The 23,678-nt window shown below is 27.9% G+C and overlaps 2 protein-coding genes across 5 annotated transcripts in view; both read left to right on the top strand.

Annotated features, from left to right (window-relative positions):
- LOC100204767 (uncharacterized) overlaps positions 1–13,145 on the top strand; it is a 40,478-nt gene extending 27,333 nt beyond the window's left edge. Inside the window, exons 7-15 of the mRNA XM_065790515.1 lie at positions 5,180–5,281; positions 5,356–5,510; positions 5,601–5,658; positions 5,768–5,834; positions 5,947–6,083; positions 8,251–8,304; positions 8,394–8,449; positions 8,621–8,764; positions 12,733–13,145. Of these exons, the coding sequence (XP_065646587.1) occupies positions 5,180–5,281; positions 5,356–5,510; positions 5,601–5,658; positions 5,768–5,834; positions 5,947–6,083; positions 8,251–8,304; positions 8,394–8,449; positions 8,621–8,764; positions 12,733–12,844 (885 nt within the window). The 3' untranslated portion in view covers positions 12,845–13,145. The remainder of the gene's footprint in view (positions 1–5,179; positions 5,282–5,355; positions 5,511–5,600; positions 5,659–5,767; positions 5,835–5,946; positions 6,084–8,250; positions 8,305–8,393; positions 8,450–8,620; positions 8,765–12,732) is intronic.
- A 4,825-nt stretch (positions 13,146–17,970) lies between these two features.
- Positions 17,971–22,920, top strand: LOC136076871 (uncharacterized). Of its 4 annotated transcripts, none has more exons than XM_065790514.1 (11): positions 17,971–18,273; positions 18,369–19,277; positions 19,417–19,709; positions 19,874–20,086; positions 20,200–20,439; positions 20,643–20,668; positions 20,817–21,022; positions 21,128–21,457; positions 21,592–21,750; positions 22,159–22,351; positions 22,528–22,920. In XM_065790514.1, the coding sequence occupies exons 2-11, from the start codon at positions 18,399–18,401 to the stop codon at positions 22,833–22,835; spliced, it is 2,847 nt and encodes a 948-aa protein (XP_065646586.1). In that variant the 5' UTR covers positions 17,971–18,273; positions 18,369–18,398; the 3' UTR covers positions 22,836–22,920. The 4 variants fall into 4 exon arrangements, with proteins under 4 accessions (XP_065646586.1, XP_065646582.1, XP_065646585.1 ...); XM_065790510.1 differs by having other exon boundaries at positions 17,993–18,265; positions 20,592–20,668; XM_065790513.1 differs by having other exon boundaries at positions 18,015–18,273; positions 20,592–20,668.
- Positions 22,921–23,678: the final 758 nt, after the last annotated feature.

Genomic DNA, 23,678 nt, shown 5'->3' with positions numbered 1-23,678 from the left:
AAAGCTTTAGAAATATCAAGAGCGATGGCCTTAACCTCTCCACCTTCATCTAATGTATGATAAAACCTATCAGTTGATAGGTTTTATCATACATCAGATAAAGGTGGAGAGCTGATTTTGTCTGAACAAACCTTCATAGTTCATCGATTTATCACACCCTGATATATAATATATATTTATTTACAACCCTCGGAATTAGGAAAATTGAGGTCGGCAATAATACTTCCTGTCTAGAGTTGTAAAATACGGGTCTTGGTATGTCTATTCCATAACAACTATTTCTATACTTATTTCAATATTTTTAGTAAATTGTAGAAAAGTTGTCAAATTGTTTTAGCAAGCATAACTGTTAAGAAGGGGATGGATGGGGTGGGAAGAGTTAATAACTATATTGTTATAAATTTTTATAGAAGAATTCCTAAACTTAGACATTAATAGCTTGGAATGGTAAGGTAATAGTCATTAAAAGTTCAAAAACTCTGCTTGTATACAAAAACAATTTTAAAAAACTTATAATTGTTTTAAAAATTTATCTTTTGTTATATATATATTATACATGATTGTTCCATATGCAACCCCCAAACTAAACTTAACCTACTTACAGGTATTAGTCATAAGGCTATACAAATGGAGTTATTAAATTAAATGTTATTAAATTTTTATTTATTAAAAGTTGTTAAGTTATTATTTATTAAAAGTTATTTAAGTTATTTTTATTAAAAATTATTAAATTATTAAAAGTTATTATTATTAAAGTGTTACTAAAGTTATTATTTATTAAAAGTTATTAAATTAAATTGTCTTATTCCCACATGACAATAAACAATCTTCATATAGAACATCAATATGGATACAAAAAACGTCACTCAACTGAAACACTTTTACTTAAGCTTACCAATGATATATTTGACCTCTTTGATAAACATACACCTTTAGTACTAATGTTACTTGATCTAAGTGCTTCCTTTAACACTATTGATCAGCAAAAACTACTTGGACTATTAACCAGTGAAATAGGTATAATTGACTCTGCTTACAAGTGGTCCAAATCATTTTTAGTTAACTGTACTCAAAAATTGGTAACTCATATTCCACAAACCAAAATGTAAAAATTTGAGCACCACAAGATACCTTCCTGGGTCCAAAACTCTTTAATATCTATATGAGACCACTATACAAATATCTGAACATAATCAATGTTAAAACTTTTGGATACTCAGATGATCATCAAACTCTACAAGCATTCCTTCCTTCATCTCAATATAATGTACTAGTCCTAGATATACCGAAATGTCTTAAATACATATCTAAATGGATGAGGGAATCATTCTTATGTATTAACTAAATCACAAAAAAAAATTACTTAAGGCACCACCTAGCATTCAAAAAGATATTATTATTAAAGGTACTTTTATTAACAAGGAATGCATTAGATTTGCAAAAAGTTTAGGGGTGATACTTGACAATGAATTATCTTTAAAAATAGAAATAAATAAGATTGTTAAAAACTGCTAAAATTTTGAGCAAAATATCCAAAATAAAACAATTCTTATCGCACAAAGATTTGTGTACCGTAGTATGTTCACTAATATTTGCACAGCTAGATTATTGCAACTCCTACTACTTTAGAATTGAAAAGTCACTATTAAAGAAACTGTAGTCTGTTCAATATTGTGCAGCAAGACTGGTATTTAAGACTAGAATAGAAAATCATATAAACAATTTAACGAATTGCATTGGCTGAAAATTAGAGAAAGAATATATTTCAAGGTCCTTTTAATAATGCACAAATCTATTATACTGGAAACACCAACATCATTATGCAGTTTAATTCACTACTCAATGTCAGAAAGAACACTAAAATTAAAGGAAACAAAATGCAGCAATCGTTTTGGTAATCGAGCATTATCCCACTATGCTCCTAAACTTTAGAATATACTTCCAAGTATCATGACAAAAAAAAAAAACTATTTATAAGAAAAAACTAAAATCTTATTTAATGATGAATGGTGAATATTCTAACAGAAAACTCTTTAAATCAAAATCTCTTGAACATTAATATTAAACATTCTTTTTACTATTATAAAAATTTGTTGCACAGCTGAGCAAGTGTTTTATCCACTGTTCTGGCAAAACACAGTAGCTGTGGGTAAAACATGTGTTTGTTTATCATTATTTATTTATTTTTGTAAATGACATTTTGTTATCAATTTACATAAGTTATATATTCACATATTTACATAAATTTCTTATAACTTCTTATAAAAAAGTGCTAAGACTCTTTCTTGCCATTTACTCAGGTTGCTCAGTATGTAATATAATTAAGGTTATTTGTATCAAAGTATATTTTTGTTTTCTTAACAGTATTTTTTGGGTTATTATCCTGCTGGGACTTTTTGTAATCAATAAATGGCAGTTTTTCCACTCCTTTCCATCTCATTCTACCCTGAACCATAACATTTCCTTCTCCATGTTTTACAGTACCTTACAATGAAGTTGATTTATAACCTCCTATTTTTAACACACTTTCTTCTGATGAGCCGAGGTTGTATTTTGACTATCTGACTATTTTTACCAAAATGATATCCTTTTTTTTTACTTCTTTGCAAACTTCAACCAATGTTTAATTTGCTTTGCAGTTAAAAAAGGTTGTTTTTTTTATCCTCATGGGTCGAAATAGGTGTCAAAGATTGGTCCCCTCAGACCATTCCAAGACCTGCTAGAGGAAGCAGCTAACCATTGTTTATTTTGTCAAAAAAAGTGAAAAATTGTTGGTTGCCCCCTTTTGACATGTATTTAATACAGTCCAGAGGTGTGCCAATTTTCGGCATTTATTTTAACCCATGTACCTCTATAATCTTGTTGTTTAATACAATTCTTTTAAAAATAGTTTAGGTGCCAAGATGAGTCTATATTTTTTTACATGATGATATTGCAATAATAATGATGATAATTGGACTGTTAATTGGTCTTGGTCTTATGTATTGGAATTGGTCTTATGGTTTTGCTTTTTGCCAACCACATTAGTAACAGTTCCAATCAGTTCATGTTTCTTAATAATTCACATTTAATAAATTTCTGTTTCTTTTTAGATCTAACAATAAAACTTTCCTTTGTTTTTCATAAAGCTTCGTTAATGTACTTGGTTTTAATTGCTGAACTAAAATATCATGCAACTTATGTTGGTCCATGGTTCCATCAATTCTATAGAGGTTTCCCACTCCATCAGCAGCAAATGCACCTCTAAACCATGATTTTGTCATGTTTCACTGTGTTTTCGGGGGTTTTTTTTCATGTTCTTTCTCAATTACCATATTGTAGTACAATAGATGACTCATCTGTCTGTATTACACTTTTCCATTGATCTAAAATCTAGTTTAAAAGGTCTCTGCACCAAGTCTTTTATCACATTTTTTGTTTGTTTATAAAATGCTTTTTTGTTTGCTACTATAAAGTAAACTCTTTCACCTACCTTTATTCTTGCAACAAATGTATTATATAAGTATTTAAGATTTAAATTTTTACTAATCTAATTTACTGATATACTGCAATTCTTCATCACTACCCTCACAATCAAATAATCTTCTCTTTCTGTAGATTTTCGGTTGCTTCCAGACCCTAACTTCCTGGTAAAAACTTTGAGACAAAAATCTTGACACAATTTATTGGACTATAAATTTACAGCATCTAACTTTTTTCAAAATATTACGCAAAGACCAATCTGCATTTTGCATTTAAATTGTTTTACCTTTATCAAGTTTGAAACATGTTTTTTCCAAAATCGGCAAGTATTAGTTTTAACAGAAGCGAATGATATATTTAAAACTAAATGCTAAAATACAATAAGTATGAATGTCTCATACTTAATTGATGGTTGAATTGAGAATTTCAAAGTTCAAATTCAACCTACGTCTCTGGAAGTACCACGCTAAATCTATGTTTTTCATTCAGCAACTTCGTTTAACAAGGTTTGTGTTTTGAAGTTGAGGTTTAAGAGAGAGTTGCAAACGAATAATAATAATAATGATAATAATAATAATAACAGTAATAATAATAGTATCAATATAAAATAATATATACAATAAAAATGGTTCTGTATGAAAAATAATTAAAGCTAATTTATAGTTCTGATAATAAAATAATTTCTATAAAATGCTTTGAATGGATTCAAGCAAGATAATTTTGAAAGAATTGAAAGATTAAACAAGACAACAGCTGAAAGAAGAGACAGATTTATGTACATTAACACAGTGCTTGTTTGTAAAATTTTGTAATAAATTTTTTTAACAAATGTAGATACTACATATGTAGCATCTATAAATTAACTCATACTCATTTTAATATTGATTAATTTTACACTGTGGTATAGTGGTAAGAGCACTATAGCAAAAAAGTAAATCTTTTGATTATTACTCTCAAATCTTATTCAAGTCAAGATTATTACTCTCAAATCTTATTCAATTATATGTGGTAGTGGTGTAGTGGTAGTGCGCTCGCTTCATAAGCGAGAGGTTCCGAGTTCGATCCCCACCACGTCCCTGGTAGTACCGCGCTCAACTTGTTTCTCCGCGCAGCGGCCTTGTTTGTCGAGGTTTGTGTTTCGGAGTTATAGAGTTGAGAGAGGGTTATAACCACAATTAAGTAGCCTCCTCATCTGTAGTGGCCTTCTGGGCCTTGGGGAGGTGAAATAACAAAACAAAAACAAAAAAAAGTCTTTTATAAATAAATTAAAAAATGTCTCATATTCAACATACATATATAATAAAATATCCAAACACTGGATTATTCAATTTTACTACTAGTCTAAAAGTTTAAAAGTTTAAAAATGTTGTCATACACTCTACATATATTTGGCACACTTCCTACCTAAGTCATTAAAGTTTTCCTTGCTTTGCTAAATATTTCAATAAATTGGAATGTTACCTTTTCATTTTGAATATAAAGATGAAGATAACTATCTTAATTTTTTTATAAAAAAGGTATCCTGAGATTTTATGTTCTAAAAGTTAATAATAATTAAATATTTAAAATGTTTTTTTACGCTTTTAAGCTCTTAATCTAGACCTATGATATAGTTTATAATAATTAATAGACCTATTATATATTTTTATAATAATTAATATATATTAAATATTTAGCATAAAATATATTAAATACAAATTGGGTAATTTTTGTTTAGGTTCAGGGAGCATTTAAATCAGAAAGAAATTATAAAGAAAGTATTAATTTACACCAACTGTTTCAGTCAAGACTAGGACTGATTGCTCAGGCATCTTTGCAAGTCAGTCTTTCTATTTTTTTTCATATCATTTTAAATTTTTTTATTTTTTTATTTGAATGTAAGTTTTTGTTTAGTTAGCGGTTACAATGTTTTTAACAAGCGAAGTTCTTGGTGAACTTTGGAAACGAAAAGCTAGAATTACTGATCGCAACATTGTCAACATTGCGTTTCATATTGCAGAGTTAGGTTGTGCTTTATGGTTTCCATGTTGTTTGTGGAATGTTTTCAGGTATTGTTTTTTATCTTTCTTTCTTTCATTCAAATTTAATTTTTTTTTCTAAGTTTTAATTTTTTTATTCTATTTTAATTTTATATTTAGACCTGACGAGTTATGGATATTAAACCCTCGTAAACTATTACTGCTCCGTAAAAACTTTGTAAGTTGTTTTTATAGTTGCATCTTTCATTTTAGAAAAAGTCAAGAAAAATTTTCAAAGTTTCAATGTGTTAAAATATATTTCTAATCTATGATGTCTATGATTCTAGGAAAACCAACCAATTGCATCCTTTCGAAAATCTTATGAGAGTTTAGTAGAAATATCTCAAGTAGAAGGTTTCTTATTAAAAAATTATCTGACTAAACTTATTTTCAGGCCTCAAGAACTACAAGCTTAAGAATATTAAAGATGTAATTTAGTATTATTAAATTATTTATACTTATTTAGATGAAAGTAAAGAGAAAAAAAATGTTTGTTGGATATGTTATGATGAGGACAATAAAGTTGACATCATTGAGCCGTGTAATTGCAAAGGTGGAATGAAGTCAGTTCATCATGACTGTCTAAAGAAATGGCTTCAAGAAGTATGAACATCTATTTAAATAATATTCTGCACATTATTCTAAAATCCCCAACTTATATCCACACAAAAAAACAAAAGCAAAATAAATGGGGGAAAAAGAGATTTTTTTCTAGTAAACGCCCTTTACTTATAGATTCATACTGTCTGCCTAAACCCTCAGTTGATGTATGTATTCAGATGAATAATATGATGTCCTCAGTGTTGTTGTGTTACTAAATTTATATAAAAAATTTTGTATAATTAAATTGATTTTGTATTATTTAATTATTTAATTGATGTCAGAACATCAATTAAATAATTAAATAGTTTTGAGTTTTTATTTTTCTAAAGAAATTTTGTCGTACAAAATATTTTAAATTTTACACAAGTACAACTGGCAGCAAAATGTTGTATTATTGTTCAACACTACCATATTATGAAATTTAGATTTATTTTTATAGAAATTAATATATATTTTTTAAATTTAACTTGCAAAATGTGTAGTATGGGGCATCCATAAAATAGTACGCAATAAAACTACTGATTTAGGTCCCCTCCCTCTCCCTTGTTTTATTGATTTTTCAAACTTGTAAACTTCAATGCTTTTGTTAAAAAGAAAGAAATCAAATTTAAGGAGAGAGAGAGCAAGATATCGTCAAAATGCATACCTACTCGTTGTCTTTAACACCAACCCCGTCTTTGTATACATTCATACATTTTTGGGTCTTGATAATGCCAACCTAGAGATTTGGCTTTTGAATGACATTTATGAGCAGCTTTAATCGAAAGTTAAAGCTATTTAGCAATGTTTTGGGTTGTTGCTAATGAACTTTAGCAACAACCCTGCCATATTGAAAAAAGTACTCCAAACTAGATTTAATTGAACCCAGTATTCGCATGTTTCCGCATTGGGCAATACACTTGGATTTAAAGTGACACCATATGCAAGGGTGCATACTTGAGTGGGTTTGAAGACCACAAATTATATTTGCAACTTTCATATCACAAGCCAACATTAATTTAACTCCATTTGCATTGATGATTGACCAGATTTGTTCAGTATTTAAGTGAGTTTCTAGCAAGTCTTGATAATGCAATAAGAATTTGTCTCTTGAATCTATGGTCTTCACCAGTCCTTTTAGTAAGAGATTATTTTTTTGACAGTGAACTGGTTTTATCCCTTAACAATATTGACAATGCTTAGATAAAACATAAGAAAACAGTTGCCACCATTGATTCCAAGCTAACAAAATAGCCAGATACTTTAGCGAGTTCAATGGTTTCTTCCCGGCATGATTTTTTGTTGGAAAAACTAAAGTTGCAATTTGTTCTGCTGCTTTGGCATCTTTTGGTAGGGTTGAAGTTTTTACTGAACTTTAATTGAGAGCATTGGAGGGGGCTAACCTTTTTCTAAAGGACTGAAGCATGTGCCGCTAAACACATGGTTCTTTCTCACTGATTTTTTGCCCTTCAACAAGAAAGGGCAACCCACTATTGTAATTAAATCTTACAATAAAATTTTTTTTTAACCAATGACGCAATCTTTATTTTTGCCTCAACCATACAGAAAAAACTGTATGGTTGAGATGAAAAACTGTTTACTAGGAGTGATGCACCATTAAAATTTAATATTATAAAATTAACAATGATAGCAACAAAGTTAATGGTATGAGAAATAGATTTAGTAGAAATTTTAAGGTATGAGTGAGATTAATTCCCACTTAATAGGTAATAAACACAGAAAATAAATACAAACAACTATTTGTTATGAATGTTTGAAACAATATTTGCTACTTTTTTGCTTTTAATAAAATATGGTTTAAGCATTTAAAATTTTTTAAATTAAATATCACTAATTTTTAAAACTTTAAAATGACCAGCAGCCATATTCACTTCTCTCCGTTAAACTAGCAGAGAATTTAGGAGAGGAGATTTATCACATCTAAATGTTGCAGATGATAATAGTGTTTAATTGGTAAATTGCTGCCAGTGATTTTTTAAATAATGATTGCTGCATAAGTTTTTAAATTTAAATAAAGCATGTTACACTAGATTTAAAGCTGAAATCCTTTTGGGACTACACATCCCTGTCAATAAGTATATATACATTTACTCATTGACAGATTTTATTTAATAATTTAATGACTGTAAAAATTAAAACAATAAAAATAATGACTTTGTTTTTTTAGCGTCCAGAGAATTCAGATTCATCAACTTTATGTTGTAGCGTTTGCAAAGTACAGGTTTGTTTAGGAATTTTAATACAACAAAATAAATGTTTAATATAACATATTTATTATAATTACTAATTTTGTTATTGTTATCTTTATAGTATGACGTAGCAAGTGATCACTCATTATTCTGGAATCCTGACAAACTTCAGTTTAGGTAATTAATAATATTGTTAGGTTTTATTTTCATTATTACAAAAGTTCTTGTAAATATATATATATATATATATATATATATATATATATATATATATATATATATATATATATATATATATATATATAGATATATATATATTATTAATTGAAAGATTTTTATTACATTTAGAGCTTGGGCACAAACATTTTTTGTTGTACTTATAATGGCTTCAATGCCAGTACTTTTGTTTGCTCTTTGGCAGAAAATCAGAATTGCTCCATTAAAAGTTGGACTTGTGATGGTGATGGTCATTGTTGAGTATTTTATGCTACGGTATGCAACAGTAAACCTTTTTATGTTGTTTATTACTTTTATTAAAATCTTAAAGTTCAACTTTTCTTTCTCCTTTTTTAAATTTAAATATTTATTGCAAGTAAATATTAAATTCAACTAGTTGGCTTATACCTTTTTTTAGTTTTTTTTTGAATGGTGTCTCTGCTAAATTTTGATTCTTTTTTCAGTATTTATTTTGCAGTAGGTCTAACCTGTTGAACTTAGACTTCCATAATATATTTTTTATACAACATCTTAATTCTGAAAATTTTCCTAATAAATAAGTGTTTAAAAAAAGCACCTATAAAGGTGGTTCATGTTGAAAACAAGTCTATGCGGTCCTTAACTGATAAAATCTAAATGCCATTTACAAAAAAATTTTAAAGTGCATTTGGATTCTAAATTTGTTTTCTATATTGGCAAACTTGTTTTTTAATTTTGTTTTGAGGCATATTAATAGCATGCTTTTCCTGTTAACTTTCACTGAGTCTGATGCTGTGGTATCAGACCGCATGCATATAGATTCAATAAAAGTTTAGGACAAGTATATTATTTCTATGGTAATAGTATGGTCGAGTTTCAATGCAAAAGTAAAAGAACTAAGTTGTAAGTCATACCTTTGTTAGTAGCCTCTTCACCTGGGTCTTTTCCTCCTTTATAAATTTCAAACTGATATAAATAACCTGATAGAATTAAATAGTGCTATCTGAAACCAATATTTCATTCCAAAGCAATCGTGATATTTTAGTTTAACATATATTGGCAAATATTGGCGCACATGTGTTGTCTTCCCTTGTAGGGAATGATATTCTAATCAATGGAAATATTTTTTTAGGGTGGTGAAAGCATAAAATTTTTTTGTTAAAATGATTGACTAGAAACTGAACTTTATAAATCTTATTTAGTGGTTATTGATTTAGTTTATGGATGTCTGTAAAATAAATAAATTTAAGCAAAGGTTGGAACCAGTCTGGGGTATCTCATTCACCTCAGTGTGGTGACTGAAGATGCAAGTGAGATGGTAAAGAAAATTCATATCTCCATCAGTATCTCATAAAATCCGTCACAAAGAAGTACTCAATTCATTTTAGTCAATCCATTGATCTCATTGTCCGTGACAATATGAAGAATGTGATCCAGCACTTGGTGTTGGCATTGTAAAATCCTTCTGCAATTGTTTGAGCTTTTCTATCTTTCAATTTGAGTGCAGTCAACTTAATTTTTAGTGCTTCATTCTTGAGGACCTGCAACTTCTTTTACTCAAGAATGCTTCATAAATTGCCACTTTGCCTCTTCCTAATTGTGCTTGAATCTGGATTAAATTCTTTGTCCATGTTTCCTTGTTCCTCTTGGTGTTGAAAGAGCTCTTTTTAAACGACATGTTATATTCTACTCAGCTACTGAAATAGAAAATGCCTAGACGTGAATATAAAATACGTAACAAATTAAAGTATCTGTTACTGAGTTTTCATAAATTTTATTTAAAAACAAGCAATTAAAAATTATAGAAAATAAAAAGACACTAATAAAATATTATATGCACAGTTATATGTTTGTACTTAAAGCACAAATTTTGATGTAGCTCACCAAATAATACAAGATCTCTTTTAACCCTTTACTTCACTAAATCACACCAAAAATAAAAATAAAAAATTTATGTTTTATTTTTTACCTCTATAGTATTCTATTTCATGTCCAAAAAAAAAAAAAAGACTTTCATGATTTATTTAAAAGATATGGACATGTTGTTCTACAACAACATTGCAAAAAATAAGTATACAAACTAAACAAATTTTTTAAGTAATTTTTGGAATAAAATCATGTTAAAAACAAATAGACATCAATATAAATATTAAAAAAATATATATAAGTTTCCATTTAAATGTTCAAATCTCTAGTTGTGGAAATTATAAAAACAATTGCGAGAGGTAACCAAGCACAAGTGGACTTTGTCTTTTTTACAAAAAATACGACTATATCCAGACTTGCAATGTTAGCACCTTTTTCAGCAAAGTTAGGCAAGTGACCAATATTGTTTAAATGGATTTCTTTAGCCAGGGCGTTTACTGGACAAAGTTTGCTTTTCACAGCAGGTGTATTACTTCTTGCAATAAAGAATCTGCAATGCGTATGTCTTTTATAATATCTTTTATACAAAATCCAACCATTCACTATTGCTACATTTATACAATAATAAAATATATGCGTATACCATTTTTTTGTACCTAACTAAATTTTATACAATGCCATTAACATGTCACATAAGTCAACTCCACCCATATGTTTATTATATTGATGTACCATTTCTGGGCAAGGCATTTTCACAATAACTTTATTTTTGCTGGACCAGCGATTAATTGATTCTCCTAATGATGGACCAATAAGTGTAGATACTTGCTGTACTACTCCATTATCCATCCAATATGTAACTGTTATTTTGGAATTAAAATCAACCTGGTAATCTTTGTTTTGTTTTTTTTTATTTTTTCTTTTAGGTGCCCTATCAAATGAGCCACATTTCTTTTTTTCTAGTTCTTTTTTTTTAGGCGTTACTTTTTCAGCACCATGTAAGCGGTTATTACGAATGGTTCCTATAGCCCATATTCCAAAATCCAAATGATCATATTCTGCTGTGCTTTTTTTTTGGCATATGTGTATTATCATTTGCATGAAAATACTTTTTTAATACTTCAAATCGTTTTAAAATCATATAATCTGCAATTGATGCACATTTAGTGTATTGAGACCAATACATCCTATAATGCGGATATTTTAGCACTCCCATAATAATATATATTGGTTTTTTAGAATTGGTTTTTGTGGTATTTAGCTTTTTAAGAAATAAAAATTTCTTATAACCTTATCAGCGCAATGTTGTTGTACAATAACATAGTAACTTGAATCATTTTTACCCATGTAAATTGTAATTTAAAAGAAATTATGTTTGTATATAAAGTAATAATAACTATTTTATATTATTTTATTTTAAAAACACTTTCTAGACAAAAATATATATGAATATACAAATATAGAATTTTAGAATTATACCAACGGCTTCACTACTACACTTTTTTAACTTGAGTTATAAATTACATGCAAAACATAGTCCTATCCAGCAGAAAAACGATATAAATTTAAGGCCTCATCTGGGATTATTAATTCTAAAAGGTCTGTATTTTAAATGTTGTCTTAAGTTACTAAATTTAGAATTAAGAAAGGGGTTAATTAGGCAATAATTAAGCCAAATTAAACTTAACTATCTGCTTTGAACACCTCAGTTACATATCAGTTTATACCATACTGCAAAACAGCTTAAAAAAATGTTATAACTCTACAGGAACTTCTCAAACGCAAAACGTTCTACGATATTCTGGAAAATTCCAAACAATTCTCTCAGGGTGAAAATTTTTAGGGGGGATTTATGACTTATGCCATATTATATTATAAATATTGTTGAAACAAATATATCACGCTAAAATTGCCTATATTACATTTCAAATTGGTTTGTGCGTGACCTTTTTCAATATTTCATTGGAATAAAGGTTATTTTAGTCATTAATAGGTAAAAGTTCATCCATTCGTGCTACAAGAAATGATTTTTAAGAAAAAAAAAGTTAAAAAGTTATCACCCTAATATGTATGTATCTATGGATGTATATATAAATAACCTAATATTTTTGATTTTTGGCATGTTTTGTGAATTTCTTATTTACATTTTCAAAAGATTTTTTTTATAATTACAAGCTCTGGATGTTTACTATTAGATCAAATTTGCAGTGTGGGATATAAGAACGTTGTTTTGTTTTTTTAAATATTTCGTTTGAACTGCATAGAGATTTTTCTTTTACAGAATACTTAGTTTATACTACATGAAAACGATGAGTTTCAAATGCTTTTTTAAATTCTGTCAAAAATGTTTTCGGTAAGTATTCAGTTCAACTTTATAAAAATGATTTTTTATTTTACAGAATGCTTGGTTTCAACTACATAAAAGCGTACAAGTATACCAAGACACGGTCTTTGAAAATTCTAAGTAGAGGGACGAAAACTGATACTGCTACATTAAATATCGCAACTTAGATCTTAACTTTTTAAAAGATTTTTAATTTAATTATATTTAGATTTTTATTTAATCATAAATGAATATTATTATTAAATTAATTATTAAAATGTATAAATTAATGTTTGTTTCATTATACTTTATTTATGCGAATGTAAATATTTTTGTTAAATTTTTATCTTAGAGTAATAAACTTTAATGTAATGACGTAAACTAATAGTTTTTGTTATTGGTGATATATAATTTTTTGTTTGTATTAAATTAATGTTTTATGGACTAAATGTAAAGTAGAAATAAACAGAAAGTTATTTGAAAGTAAGTTAACCTTTGGAGAATTTTGTCTTTACTTTTTTAGGTTCTAGGTCAAATCAGGGCTTTTGAAAAGAAGGAAGCGATAGGGGCGTTTGTCTGAATTATAAAAAGCGTCAAAGTTATAAAAGTGGGCACTTGTTAACAAAAACATGTTCTAACTAGGATGAGAATTTGAACATGAATACTAAGCATGGTTCTAGTTTAGCTTGTTGAGGGTAAAATTCAATTAAAACTTTTTGTGTCGTTTTCGTAACCACATAAAACTCATTTTCAGACATTCTAAATTATGAAAGGTTTTTTTTGTTTTGTTTGAAACACCTACAGTTTCTCCTAAGGGAAAGTCTTTAAGGATCATTAAAACAACGATTTTTATATCAAGGTTGTCTTTTCTCCAGGGCTCGTAACCGAACAGTTTAATGCTCATTGCTTTAAGAAAGACTGATAAACTTTAGAGTTAATAATTTCTGAAATGCTTAATACTGTTAACGTTTAAAGCGCATAAATGTTGAGAATGTTAACCAAAAGTAATAATGTATTACGTTGTTTATTTAAAGTTAATTTGAATTTCATAATTGAATTTAAACTTCTTTAATTTTCACTTTAAGAAGTTAACTATTTTCGATTTAATTATTCTAAATTTTATGTCATTAGTTTCAGGCTTTTCTTACCTCGTTTTTAGAAATTAAAGTAGTAGCGCAAAGCATTGTTGAAAGTTTTTTATTGTTGAGTGAAGCTTAAAAATGGCCGAGGTGCGAAAAAAGCGTGAGCCGCGTAAAAACAGTATCAAGAGCCCAGAATAGCAAAAGCACAAAAAGCAGTAATGTATGCCGAAAAAGAGTCAAAACTATCATTCCAGAAAAGCCAAAGATAATTAAATATTAATGTGGTCGTCTAGTAAAAAAATAATAAATACAATTTGTTGGAAAGTTTATTTTATTTTTCAGTATAAAGAAGTTATATTTGTATTATATCCGGAAAAAAAAAATTTATTTACGTTCTTCAATGCTGAATCAGCAAAAAATGCGTAAAACATCACTTTCTTAAAACAAAGAGTTCTAGTTATTTGTACATTCGTTTTGCATAAAATTAGTATGTGAACCAGTAAAAACTTATAATTATGTTTAGATCCATAATGGTAGCTCTACGTATTTGGAGAAACTAAAAAAGGGGTAAAATTTAACAAAAACCATCCCGTAATTCCTAAAATACTCAAAGAATTAAATGGATTCTGGTTCACATACTAACTTATAGACAGATGAATAAACCCTTAAAATTTCATTCAAAAATAATTCATAGAAGCTGAGATATGCTTGTTTTAAGTCTGAAATATCACAAACAGAGAAAACTAACAAAACTAATATAAAAAAATTAAAGTAATCTTTTAGAATAATTATCTCCTCCTTCCTGGTGTTTTTCTTTATCAATAAACCCTTTTAGGCTTTAAGTTTCTTCATTCTTAAGAGAGTTTATATTATCAAGTTTGGTTAATAATTTTGGCCCAAAACAACCAAAAAACATTGTTGCTAAGGATGTTGCTAAGAGAACAAACAAATACATGTCATTATAGGTAGAAAATTTTGGAAAAATCTAATTAAAAAACATGTGTAAAAATATATATTTTCTGAAAGAGCAAAAATTTCTTTTTTAAACTGCACCAATAACAAAAATTTGATTTTTTACATATTTTTTACTAGACCTTAATAGCTGGGATGAGAAAAAGAAATTAAAAAAATTATTTTAAGGCATGCTATCGGAAAAATCTGCCCAACTTTTGCGGTGTGGTAAAGCTAGTTAACGGTCGTTTTTTGAAATTATTTTTTAGTGTGTGGTAGTGTTTGTATAATAGAACATTTTGGCAGAAAAAAATAATTAAAAATATTATTTAGTTTCAAAATGTCAATCGAGCAAACTAAACAAAAAATTTTGATTGTGGACAAACACTTAAAAAATCCAACTTTATCGAATAGAAAGTTGGCGAAACCATTAAAAATATCAAGAAGAACTGTAGATACTGTTCTTAAACGGTTTACAGAACAGAAAACTATTCAGAGAAAACAAGGAAGTGGTCGAAAAAAACGCACAGCAAATCCTAGAGCTCTCGAACGGTTGGAGACTTCATTGGAAGAACATCCTGATTGGTCTGATAGATATTGAGCAAAAAAACTGAAGGTTTCCAATTTTTTTGTACACAAATGGCAACAGAGACTTGGATATCAAAGTTTTAAAGTAGTTAAAATGCCAAATCGAAACGATAAACAAAATTCAACCGCAAAGAGTCGAGCTCGAAAGTTGTATGATAACTTGTTAACAAAACATAATGGATGCATTTTGATGGATGACGAAACTTATGTTAAAATGGATTTTAAACAAATTCCTGGGCAGTGCTACTATGCTTCTAAAATAAGAGGAAATGTGAGTGATAAATACAAGTATGTAATGACTGATAAATTTTCGAAAAAATTGATGATTTGGCAGGCACTTTGCTCTTGCGGCAAAAAATCGCCAATTCATGTTTGTTTGGGCACAATGAAATCTTCGGAATACGTGAAATGTTGTCTTTCTCGTATAAAACGACTAATTAAAGCTCATAGAAGTACTTCAGTATTGTCTTGGCCTGATTTAGCCACAATGCATTACTCAAAAGATGCTCAAAAGTTTTACGATGATAATGGAGTGATGTTGGTTCCAAAAAAGATGAATCCTCCAAACTGCCCCGAATTACGTCCTATTGAAAAATATTGGGCCATCATAAAAAAGAAATTGAAATTAAGTGGAAAAACAGTAAAATCAGCTACAGATTTGAAAAGAAAATGGGATTACGCTGCTAAAACTTACAAAAATCACTCTGTCCAGAAACTTATGGGAGGCATCAAAAAGAAAGTCAGAATTTTCTGTAAAACTTAATTTTTTTTTTGTTTTTTACCTATTAATATGTAATCTTTACAGTCTTAATTTTTCAGAAATATATTGATTTAAATACATTTAATCTTTCTTACATCCTTTTTTGATCAAGAAAGGTGGGCAAATTTTTCCGATAGCATGCCTTAGAACCTCTCAACGTCTCAAAAAATTTTTTTTTACTAATTGGTTTTTTATTTGAATATTCTATTTTTAGTTATTCATTTTTGAATTGTTAATTTTTTAATTCCCAATGTTTTTTCTTCCATTTTGTGTTCTTTTAATTACACATTGATTTGCATATTTTATTCTACCCAAGTTTAAGAATAAAATATTTTTTTTTTTAAATATAAAAAAAATTTTTTTCTTTCTGTTTCTATTTAAATTTAAAAACTCTATGCAATTTAAAAAAAATTTCGTTTACCTAATAATTTTAACAATATTTCAAAGACTTATGCTGACGATGCAAAAATATTAGTGCGATTTTTAGCTCTGAGTTAAAATTAAAAAATTAAATGTATTTTTTAACATACTTAAAACTTTTGGTATGTTAAAAAATACATTTCAAAGTTTTTGCAGTAAATCATTGCAAATTGTATTCACTTTTCTTTAACCGTTAATTGAACTCATTGTGTGGTCTCCATATCTTAAGAACGAAATCATTATTTTAAAAAAATGGTTCGGTATTGCATTAGTATAAAATAATAACCACTAAAATGGCTGGATAATAAGAAGAGGTAAGTGGTGTCTTATATTTTGGTTAAATGCCGGATTCGAAACAAATTAGAGTTTTTTTCTCCAGACGTTCATTTTTTAACTAAAAAAAATTTTTTTTATTGAAATGATGTTACTACTTTAATTAGTTATTTCAAATTCTAAAAACAAATAAACAAGTGTTTTAAATTCTAAAATCTTGACAAATAAACAAGTTTAAATTCTAAGTTTAATTAAGTTATAAACTATAATCTAATAATTATAAATTCTAAGTTTATTTAAGTTACAATCTTGACAAATAAACAAGTGTTTTAAATTCTAAAAACATGGCAAATAAACAAGTGTTTTAAAAACATGGCAAACAAACAAGTGTTTTAAAAACATGGCAAACAAACAAGTGTTTTAAAAACATGGCAAACAAACAAGTGTTTTAAAAACATGGCAAACAAACAAGTGTTTTAAAAACATGGCAGGTAAACAAGCTTAAGTTCTAAAAACTTGACAAATAAACAAGTTCAGGGTCGCAGCATTTTCCAGCATTTTTTGATGTTTGAGATAGCTAGCTTCAAGAACAAACCCCAAAAAATTCGTAAAAATAAATAATATTAAAATATTTTAAAGTTTATTTTTATATACGTTTTGCAAAAAAATTGCGATGATTGGAGTCTGGGAATAAAAAACCCTAAAATTTTGCCCCAAACGCGAGAGCAACATGTTGATAAAACATTTTTTTTTTTACTATTGTTAAATGAATTTATAAAGAATAGTTACTATGAATAGTTTTCTGTTCTGTTTTAGCTTAATGCTAAAAGAACTTCAAAATAAATTTTAATCATTACAAATCCTTATTTTGAAGTGTTATATCTCTGATCAAAGTAGATTTTTTCAAAACATCTATTATGTTACTTTTTTCAAAACATCTATTATGTACTAAGCTCTTCAGTTCTAAATTTCGTAACACATTCTTTTAGCGTTCAAAAATTGTAACCTTGAAAAAATTTTAAACCCCTTAAATTGAAATTTAGAACTATTTAAAAAAATTTTGAACAAAGTCTTTTCAACATTAAAGCCAAAAAATTGAAAATCTGACTTATTGTTTCAAAAAATATTATGGCTGGTATATTGGCTTCGACGGCATCATTAACAACTAGTTGTTAATGATGCCGTCGAAGCCAATCACGGTGATTCAATACTTATGAAAGCTTGGGATTTTATTATGCGCATGCGTCTGTTACAAATACTCTGTTATCTAATTTTATATTTTGCGTGTTCAATTTGTATATCATGATTCAACCTTGTTTTCTGTTTTTAAAGACAATATTTTAATGGTTGCTAATATTTTGACTCATAAAATGAAATTTTACGTAAATGAGTTAGTTTAAGCATAAAATCAATGTGAAAAATATATTTAAACATCCACTTTAATTAATTAACTTTTAACTGGAATATTACCTAAACTAACACTTTACATAGTCTATGTCATAGATGCTAATTATTGACGAAATAAAATTTTTATGGTATTTGGGTTAGTTTTTAATAAAAATATTGTTAATCGTCTCTCAAAAAATTTTAGTTTCTATAACCGATCATTTTTTTATGAAATATATTTTCATTTTTTAGTCAAGAGGTTTTTATAAAATCTTCATTTTGATGATGGCTGAAAAACATCAACAAAAATTACTGAGAGTATGCAGAATTTGTGGAAATTTGACTGGAAAAGACTCTATAAAAACCATCAGTAGGCGTGATAGAATTTATAATATTTTTAAAATAAATATTGCTGAAGATTGTTTAGATGTTCATCCAGCACAAATGTGTTTGAAATGCAATGCAACTATGGTGAATTATGAAAACCGAGGTAATAAAACTTTCAATGTTATACCAAAAATTTGGTTAAAATGTCAAGCAAATGAGTGTAATTGTGTATTTGGTAAAGCTGGTCGAAAACCAAAGCCAAATGTAGGAAGACCAGGAGCATTTAAAAGATGGACGCAAATAAACCTTAATCTGTTTCTAAAATCCTTACCCTTACCTTTGAACCAAGATCAGTATTCTGAATTAAATCTTGAGCTTAATCCTCATTTAACATTATGTATTTGTAAAGTTTGTGAAAAAATAATGCATCAACCAGTTATGATTAAAGATTGTCAGCATTCTTTTTGTAGCCGATGCATTGCATTGCTTATTAAAGGTAAACTAGAAAATGAAGCAAAATGTCCTATATGTTCAACCTATATCATGGTTAATAACCTTTGCAGTTCTGTGCATGTATCAGAAATGATAAAACATTCATATATAGCATGCAAATTTTGTGAAAAAAAAATTCTTTTTAAAGACAAATATGAATGTCATGATTGCCAAAACGATCATTTAAAGAGAGAGCATAGTACAATCATTGATGATTTCTATAAAGTCAATAAATCAAGTGATATCTCTCGAAATATTGAAGCTGCAGTCGTGCAGGTCATTAAGCACAAACTTGAGCATTCGAAAACAACTACAATAGAATTTCCATCTGGTGGGCCAAGAGTAAGTATTCAAAAAAAAATTAAATTCGTTATGCAAAATTTTAAGGAAAAAATGAATTAGTCTAAAGTTTAAAATAAACATAATAATATAGATTATTGTTATGATATTTTTAATGTATAAATATATACTTTTTTTAAAGCCTCTTTGCTTAACTGTAACACCTAAAGCTTACAAGGAAAGTGCATCATGCAGTACAAGTACGCTTAAAAAAAGAAACAGACTTCTAATGGAGGAGGTTAGTCATCAGATTGGAATTTCTAAAGATTCACAAGTAATGCAAACTGCAGTTATGCTAAAATCATTTGATTATAATCAAAAGAGAAAAATTTTGGAAAATGCTAACGTTGGAGTTGTTGAGTTTTCTGCAGAAGAATTGGTTGCCTTTAAAGCTGATGTGGGGATACCATGGAATAAACTAAAAACAATGTCTAGGTAAAATATTTTTTCAATTAGTTAAAGAAATTTCAATTATTAAAAAAGTTTACACATAAATGTATGTAAAGATGTGTTAAAGTGAATTTTTAATAATGTCTTATTAATGCTTTTATAATAAAAAAATTAATTTGAGGAAAAAGTTTACTTACAAAATATTGTAGATGGTTGAATTCAAGAAATGTCCAGACTGCTTCTAACAGTAAACAAAGAGCTGTTGCAAATACCTGGGCAGGTAATGATCTTATTGTGTTGGATGAGAATTTTACATTTCAAAATGAAAATAATAAGTCTACTCTTGAAATCAAACATGCTCCCTGGGCATACATAGAAAATCTACCTTCAAATATTGAAAACCGGCTAAATGTTCTTCAAAGGTATAAAGTTTAATATATTTGCAAAGGTTATAAAGTTTAATATATTTTTTACTTAAACATATAAAGAGTCGAAGCTATTATTCTTTTTTTATTGTTTTTTTTTTAATTTTAAGTTTCAGGTTAATAAAACAAAATGGAATAAAGTGTGATGAAATCCACATAAAAATTGGTGGAGATTATGGAGGTGGTTCATTTAAAATGAGTTATCAAATAGTTAACCAAGATCAACCTAACTCAAAATCAAATAGTACTGTGTTCAGCACATTTGAAGCCAAAGACTATCGAACTAACCTTATAGTAGGACTGTCTCGTTACACATCGCAAGTTGATGAGATACAAAACATGATATGGCAGTAAGTTATAATGCCAATGATAAAAGCAATTATAGTTTATACAAAATTATAATCTTTTTATTTATTTAAATTGTTATTTTTTTATGCTTCTCTAAATATTAATAACTGATAATTAACAATTCAATTGTTATTTATCAGTTATTAATATTTAGAAATTGCAATTTTCGTGTCTTTATGTTTGGTGATTATGATTTTCTTTGCAGCGTATATGGAGTTACAGGAGCTATTGGTAAGTTTGCTCTGCTTTTATTACACTTATACAAAAAACCATTTTTTTTAGAAAGTAAATAAATCTTATCAAGAAAACTTAAGGACTTTAAAAACATTAAAAATCAATGAAAACCTTACTATACTGATACCATTTCTGTTATGCATAGGTCGGCATTGCTGTCTTTTTTGTGACATCACCAAAAAAGATGTCCAACTAGCTCCATTATGTAGAGAGCATGTTGTTTCACAAAGGTCTTTAAACTCCTTAAACAATGACTTTCATCGTTTTCAAAGTAATGGAGGAAATTTGAAAAATGCTAAATTATTCAACAATGTGATTAATGAAACTTTATTTAATATTCCTCTAGACCAGGTAATATAATTTAGCACTTCTGTTTTTTAATCTTTTTAGTACTCTTTGTTGGTTCAATCATGAGTTTAGTATTGGTAGTCTAATAAACCTTTGAAATTTTGTTAGGTTGCTGTACCTGCTTTACATATATCTTTGGGTACCTATTTAAAGTTTTTCAACATGTTTGAAGACGAATGCCACTTAATAGATATAAAGCTTGCTGGAGAACTTGCTTTAAAGAATAATATAATTGGTAAAGCTGATTTTGACAAATATGTTAACATGCATGTTCAATCCAATTTTGTAAAATGTGTTATTGAAGACTGTGACAATAAAATTGCACTTCTACAAGACACAATTTCTCTAAAGGTTATATGTGAGCCAGATAAAACAGAAGAAATTAGGAACATATATACACCAAGAATAGTTTACTATGATTTAATAAAAAACGACAAGGTATTTATTATTATGAAACTATGTTTTCAAAAATGTTTAATTAAGTTTAAAATGAAATTTTTGTTAAATAAAAATGTTATTAAAAATTTATATATGTATGCTTATATTTTAAAACTTTAAATATATTTTTCTAGATAAAAGAATTAAGTTCATTAAATGAAGCAAACGTACTTGATAAAACTTCAGGTCCCTGCATTCAGCAACTTGATGAAGTGTTGAAGGCTAATAAAGTAGAAAGACAGGCTTATCATGGAAAATGCTTTGTTGGAAACCATGTTCACATAATGCTTAAGGTTTTTATTTAATAGTATATATTATTTATATTTTTATGTGTTTTTTTATTAGGAACAGTTGTTCTGAAAAGCAGCAATTGAAAAACATTAGGTCACTGGGAAAAATCCTAAAGTGGCTTTCGAATTGTTCATATAAAACCTTTAATTTTTTTCTAATTTTTTGTTTTGAACTACCCGATCCTCGCAAATTAGAGGGATTAGAGACACCCCTGCTTATTACATCCACTACAATTAAGCAGAAAAAGTAAATTGGTTATTGCAAGAAAAAAACTAATGCTTGTCGACAAAAACAAAAGTTATTAGAATTGATCAAAAATCCGCAGAAATCAGTTTAATCTCATGCAAAAGTGTTTTTTTTGTTGTTGTAAAATATTGAAAAATTATTTAATTTTATAAATATTTTTTTAGCCTCAGCCATTGTTAGATTTGTGCAATTCCATTCCAAAACTAATCTCAACTCTTGGTTTTATTGGCACCGATATTCATTTATTATCTGTTAAAGTGAGCCAGAATTTTAGGCAGTTATTTCATTATTATTCAAAATGTCATAAGCTCATGAACAGCTCGCAATCTTTTCAAGAGAATGATATTCAAGAATTAGGTAGGTTTTCTTTTTAAGCAGATTGATGATTGAGTTTAACACATTTTTGAGCTTATTGAAAAGTAAATTTTGCAAACGAGCATGATTGTCTTGATTGCTTTTAGGTAGATATTTGATTAGTATATTTAAAGGAAGTTGTGTAAAAGATTTTCAGTACTCAAATTATTTAATTTTAGACTTAGCAATCCGTACGCTTATGGAGTATTATCGGTTGACTTGGCCAAGTGCATCTGTAACTCCAAAGATGCATTTGCTTGAATCCCATGTAATTCAATTTATTCAGAAATGGGGATTAGGCATTGGCGTTTATGGGGAACAAGGCGGCGAAAGTTTACATGCCGAATTTAACAACCTTAATCGTTTGTTTTGGCATATGAAAGGCTGTAGTCGTTTAAAAAGCACGCTGAAAGAACATTATCTCAGAAACCATCCGAAAGCTAAAGCTATGAAACCAGAAATAAAAAAAAGAAAAAAAAATGTTTAGATCTTAAATTTTATTGTATACAAATTTGTATTGAAAATCCAATCTTTTAAAAAAAAGGTTTTCTAAGGAGTATATAATTCAGAAATGTATTATTATTTAAAAATAATAATAATGGCTCCCTATTCTGCACCATTACCGAAAACTAAAAAAAAATAATTGTACTTTAAGTTTTATAGTATGGAAGTATATATTGATATAATTAATACTGCTGTTGAAAATTTCCCGGATTTATAATCAAATAGTTTATAAGGTAGCATTGTGCATAAGAAATGTATTATCAGTAGAAACTACCGTAGAACCCCTTAAATTCAGACCCTGGATAAGTCGAACCCCTTAAATTCAGACCTGGATAAGTCAGATATTTAATTTCCTTTGAACATTCTATAAATACTGAGAGCTTCGTTTAAGGACATTCGCTAAGTCGGACTATTATCTATTATCGAACTTCATCTATTTCCCTTGAGAGTCCGACTTAACAAGGTTCGTATTTATATTTGTGTTTAAAAGTTATCGGAGGGACATTTTTTAGTTTTTTAATGAAAAATTACAATAGAAAAATGTTGCATGAAGTTTAAGTATTTTTAAATCAATATTTTCTATGCATTACAACATTAAGTCTTGCATATTTATAGTTTAATTAATACGTTACACAATTAAACGTAAATTTTCTAGTTAATATCTTGAATATCATAAATCTTATAAGTTGTTACTCAATAAAATATGACATTATCTATGTCTACAAGTTAAGGGCAAACATTAGAATTTCCATAACTGTGGAATCTCTTACACATTTTAAAGTAAATGATTACAAGTGTTATCTCATAAATTATAAATACATGTATC

This window comes from Hydra vulgaris, chromosome 02 (genome assembly GCF_038396675.1).
Source record: "Hydra vulgaris chromosome 02, alternate assembly HydraT2T_AEP".
NCBI lineage: Eukaryota > Metazoa > Cnidaria > Hydrozoa > Anthoathecata > Hydridae > Hydra > Hydra vulgaris.
This window is presented reverse-complemented; position numbering and strand designations above follow the sequence as displayed.

Excerpts from the sequence above, each read along its gene's own strand:
- LOC136076871 (XM_065790510.1), top strand. Across the intron at positions 19,278-19,416 it reads TTCCATCTGGTGGGCCAAGA|CCTCTTTGCTTAACTGTAAC; the intron begins GTAAGTATTCAA and ends CTTTTTTTAAAG. Across the intron at positions 20,087-20,199 it reads CGGCTAAATGTTCTTCAAAG|TTTCAGGTTAATAAAACAAA; the intron begins GTATAAAGTTTA and ends TTTAATTTTAAG.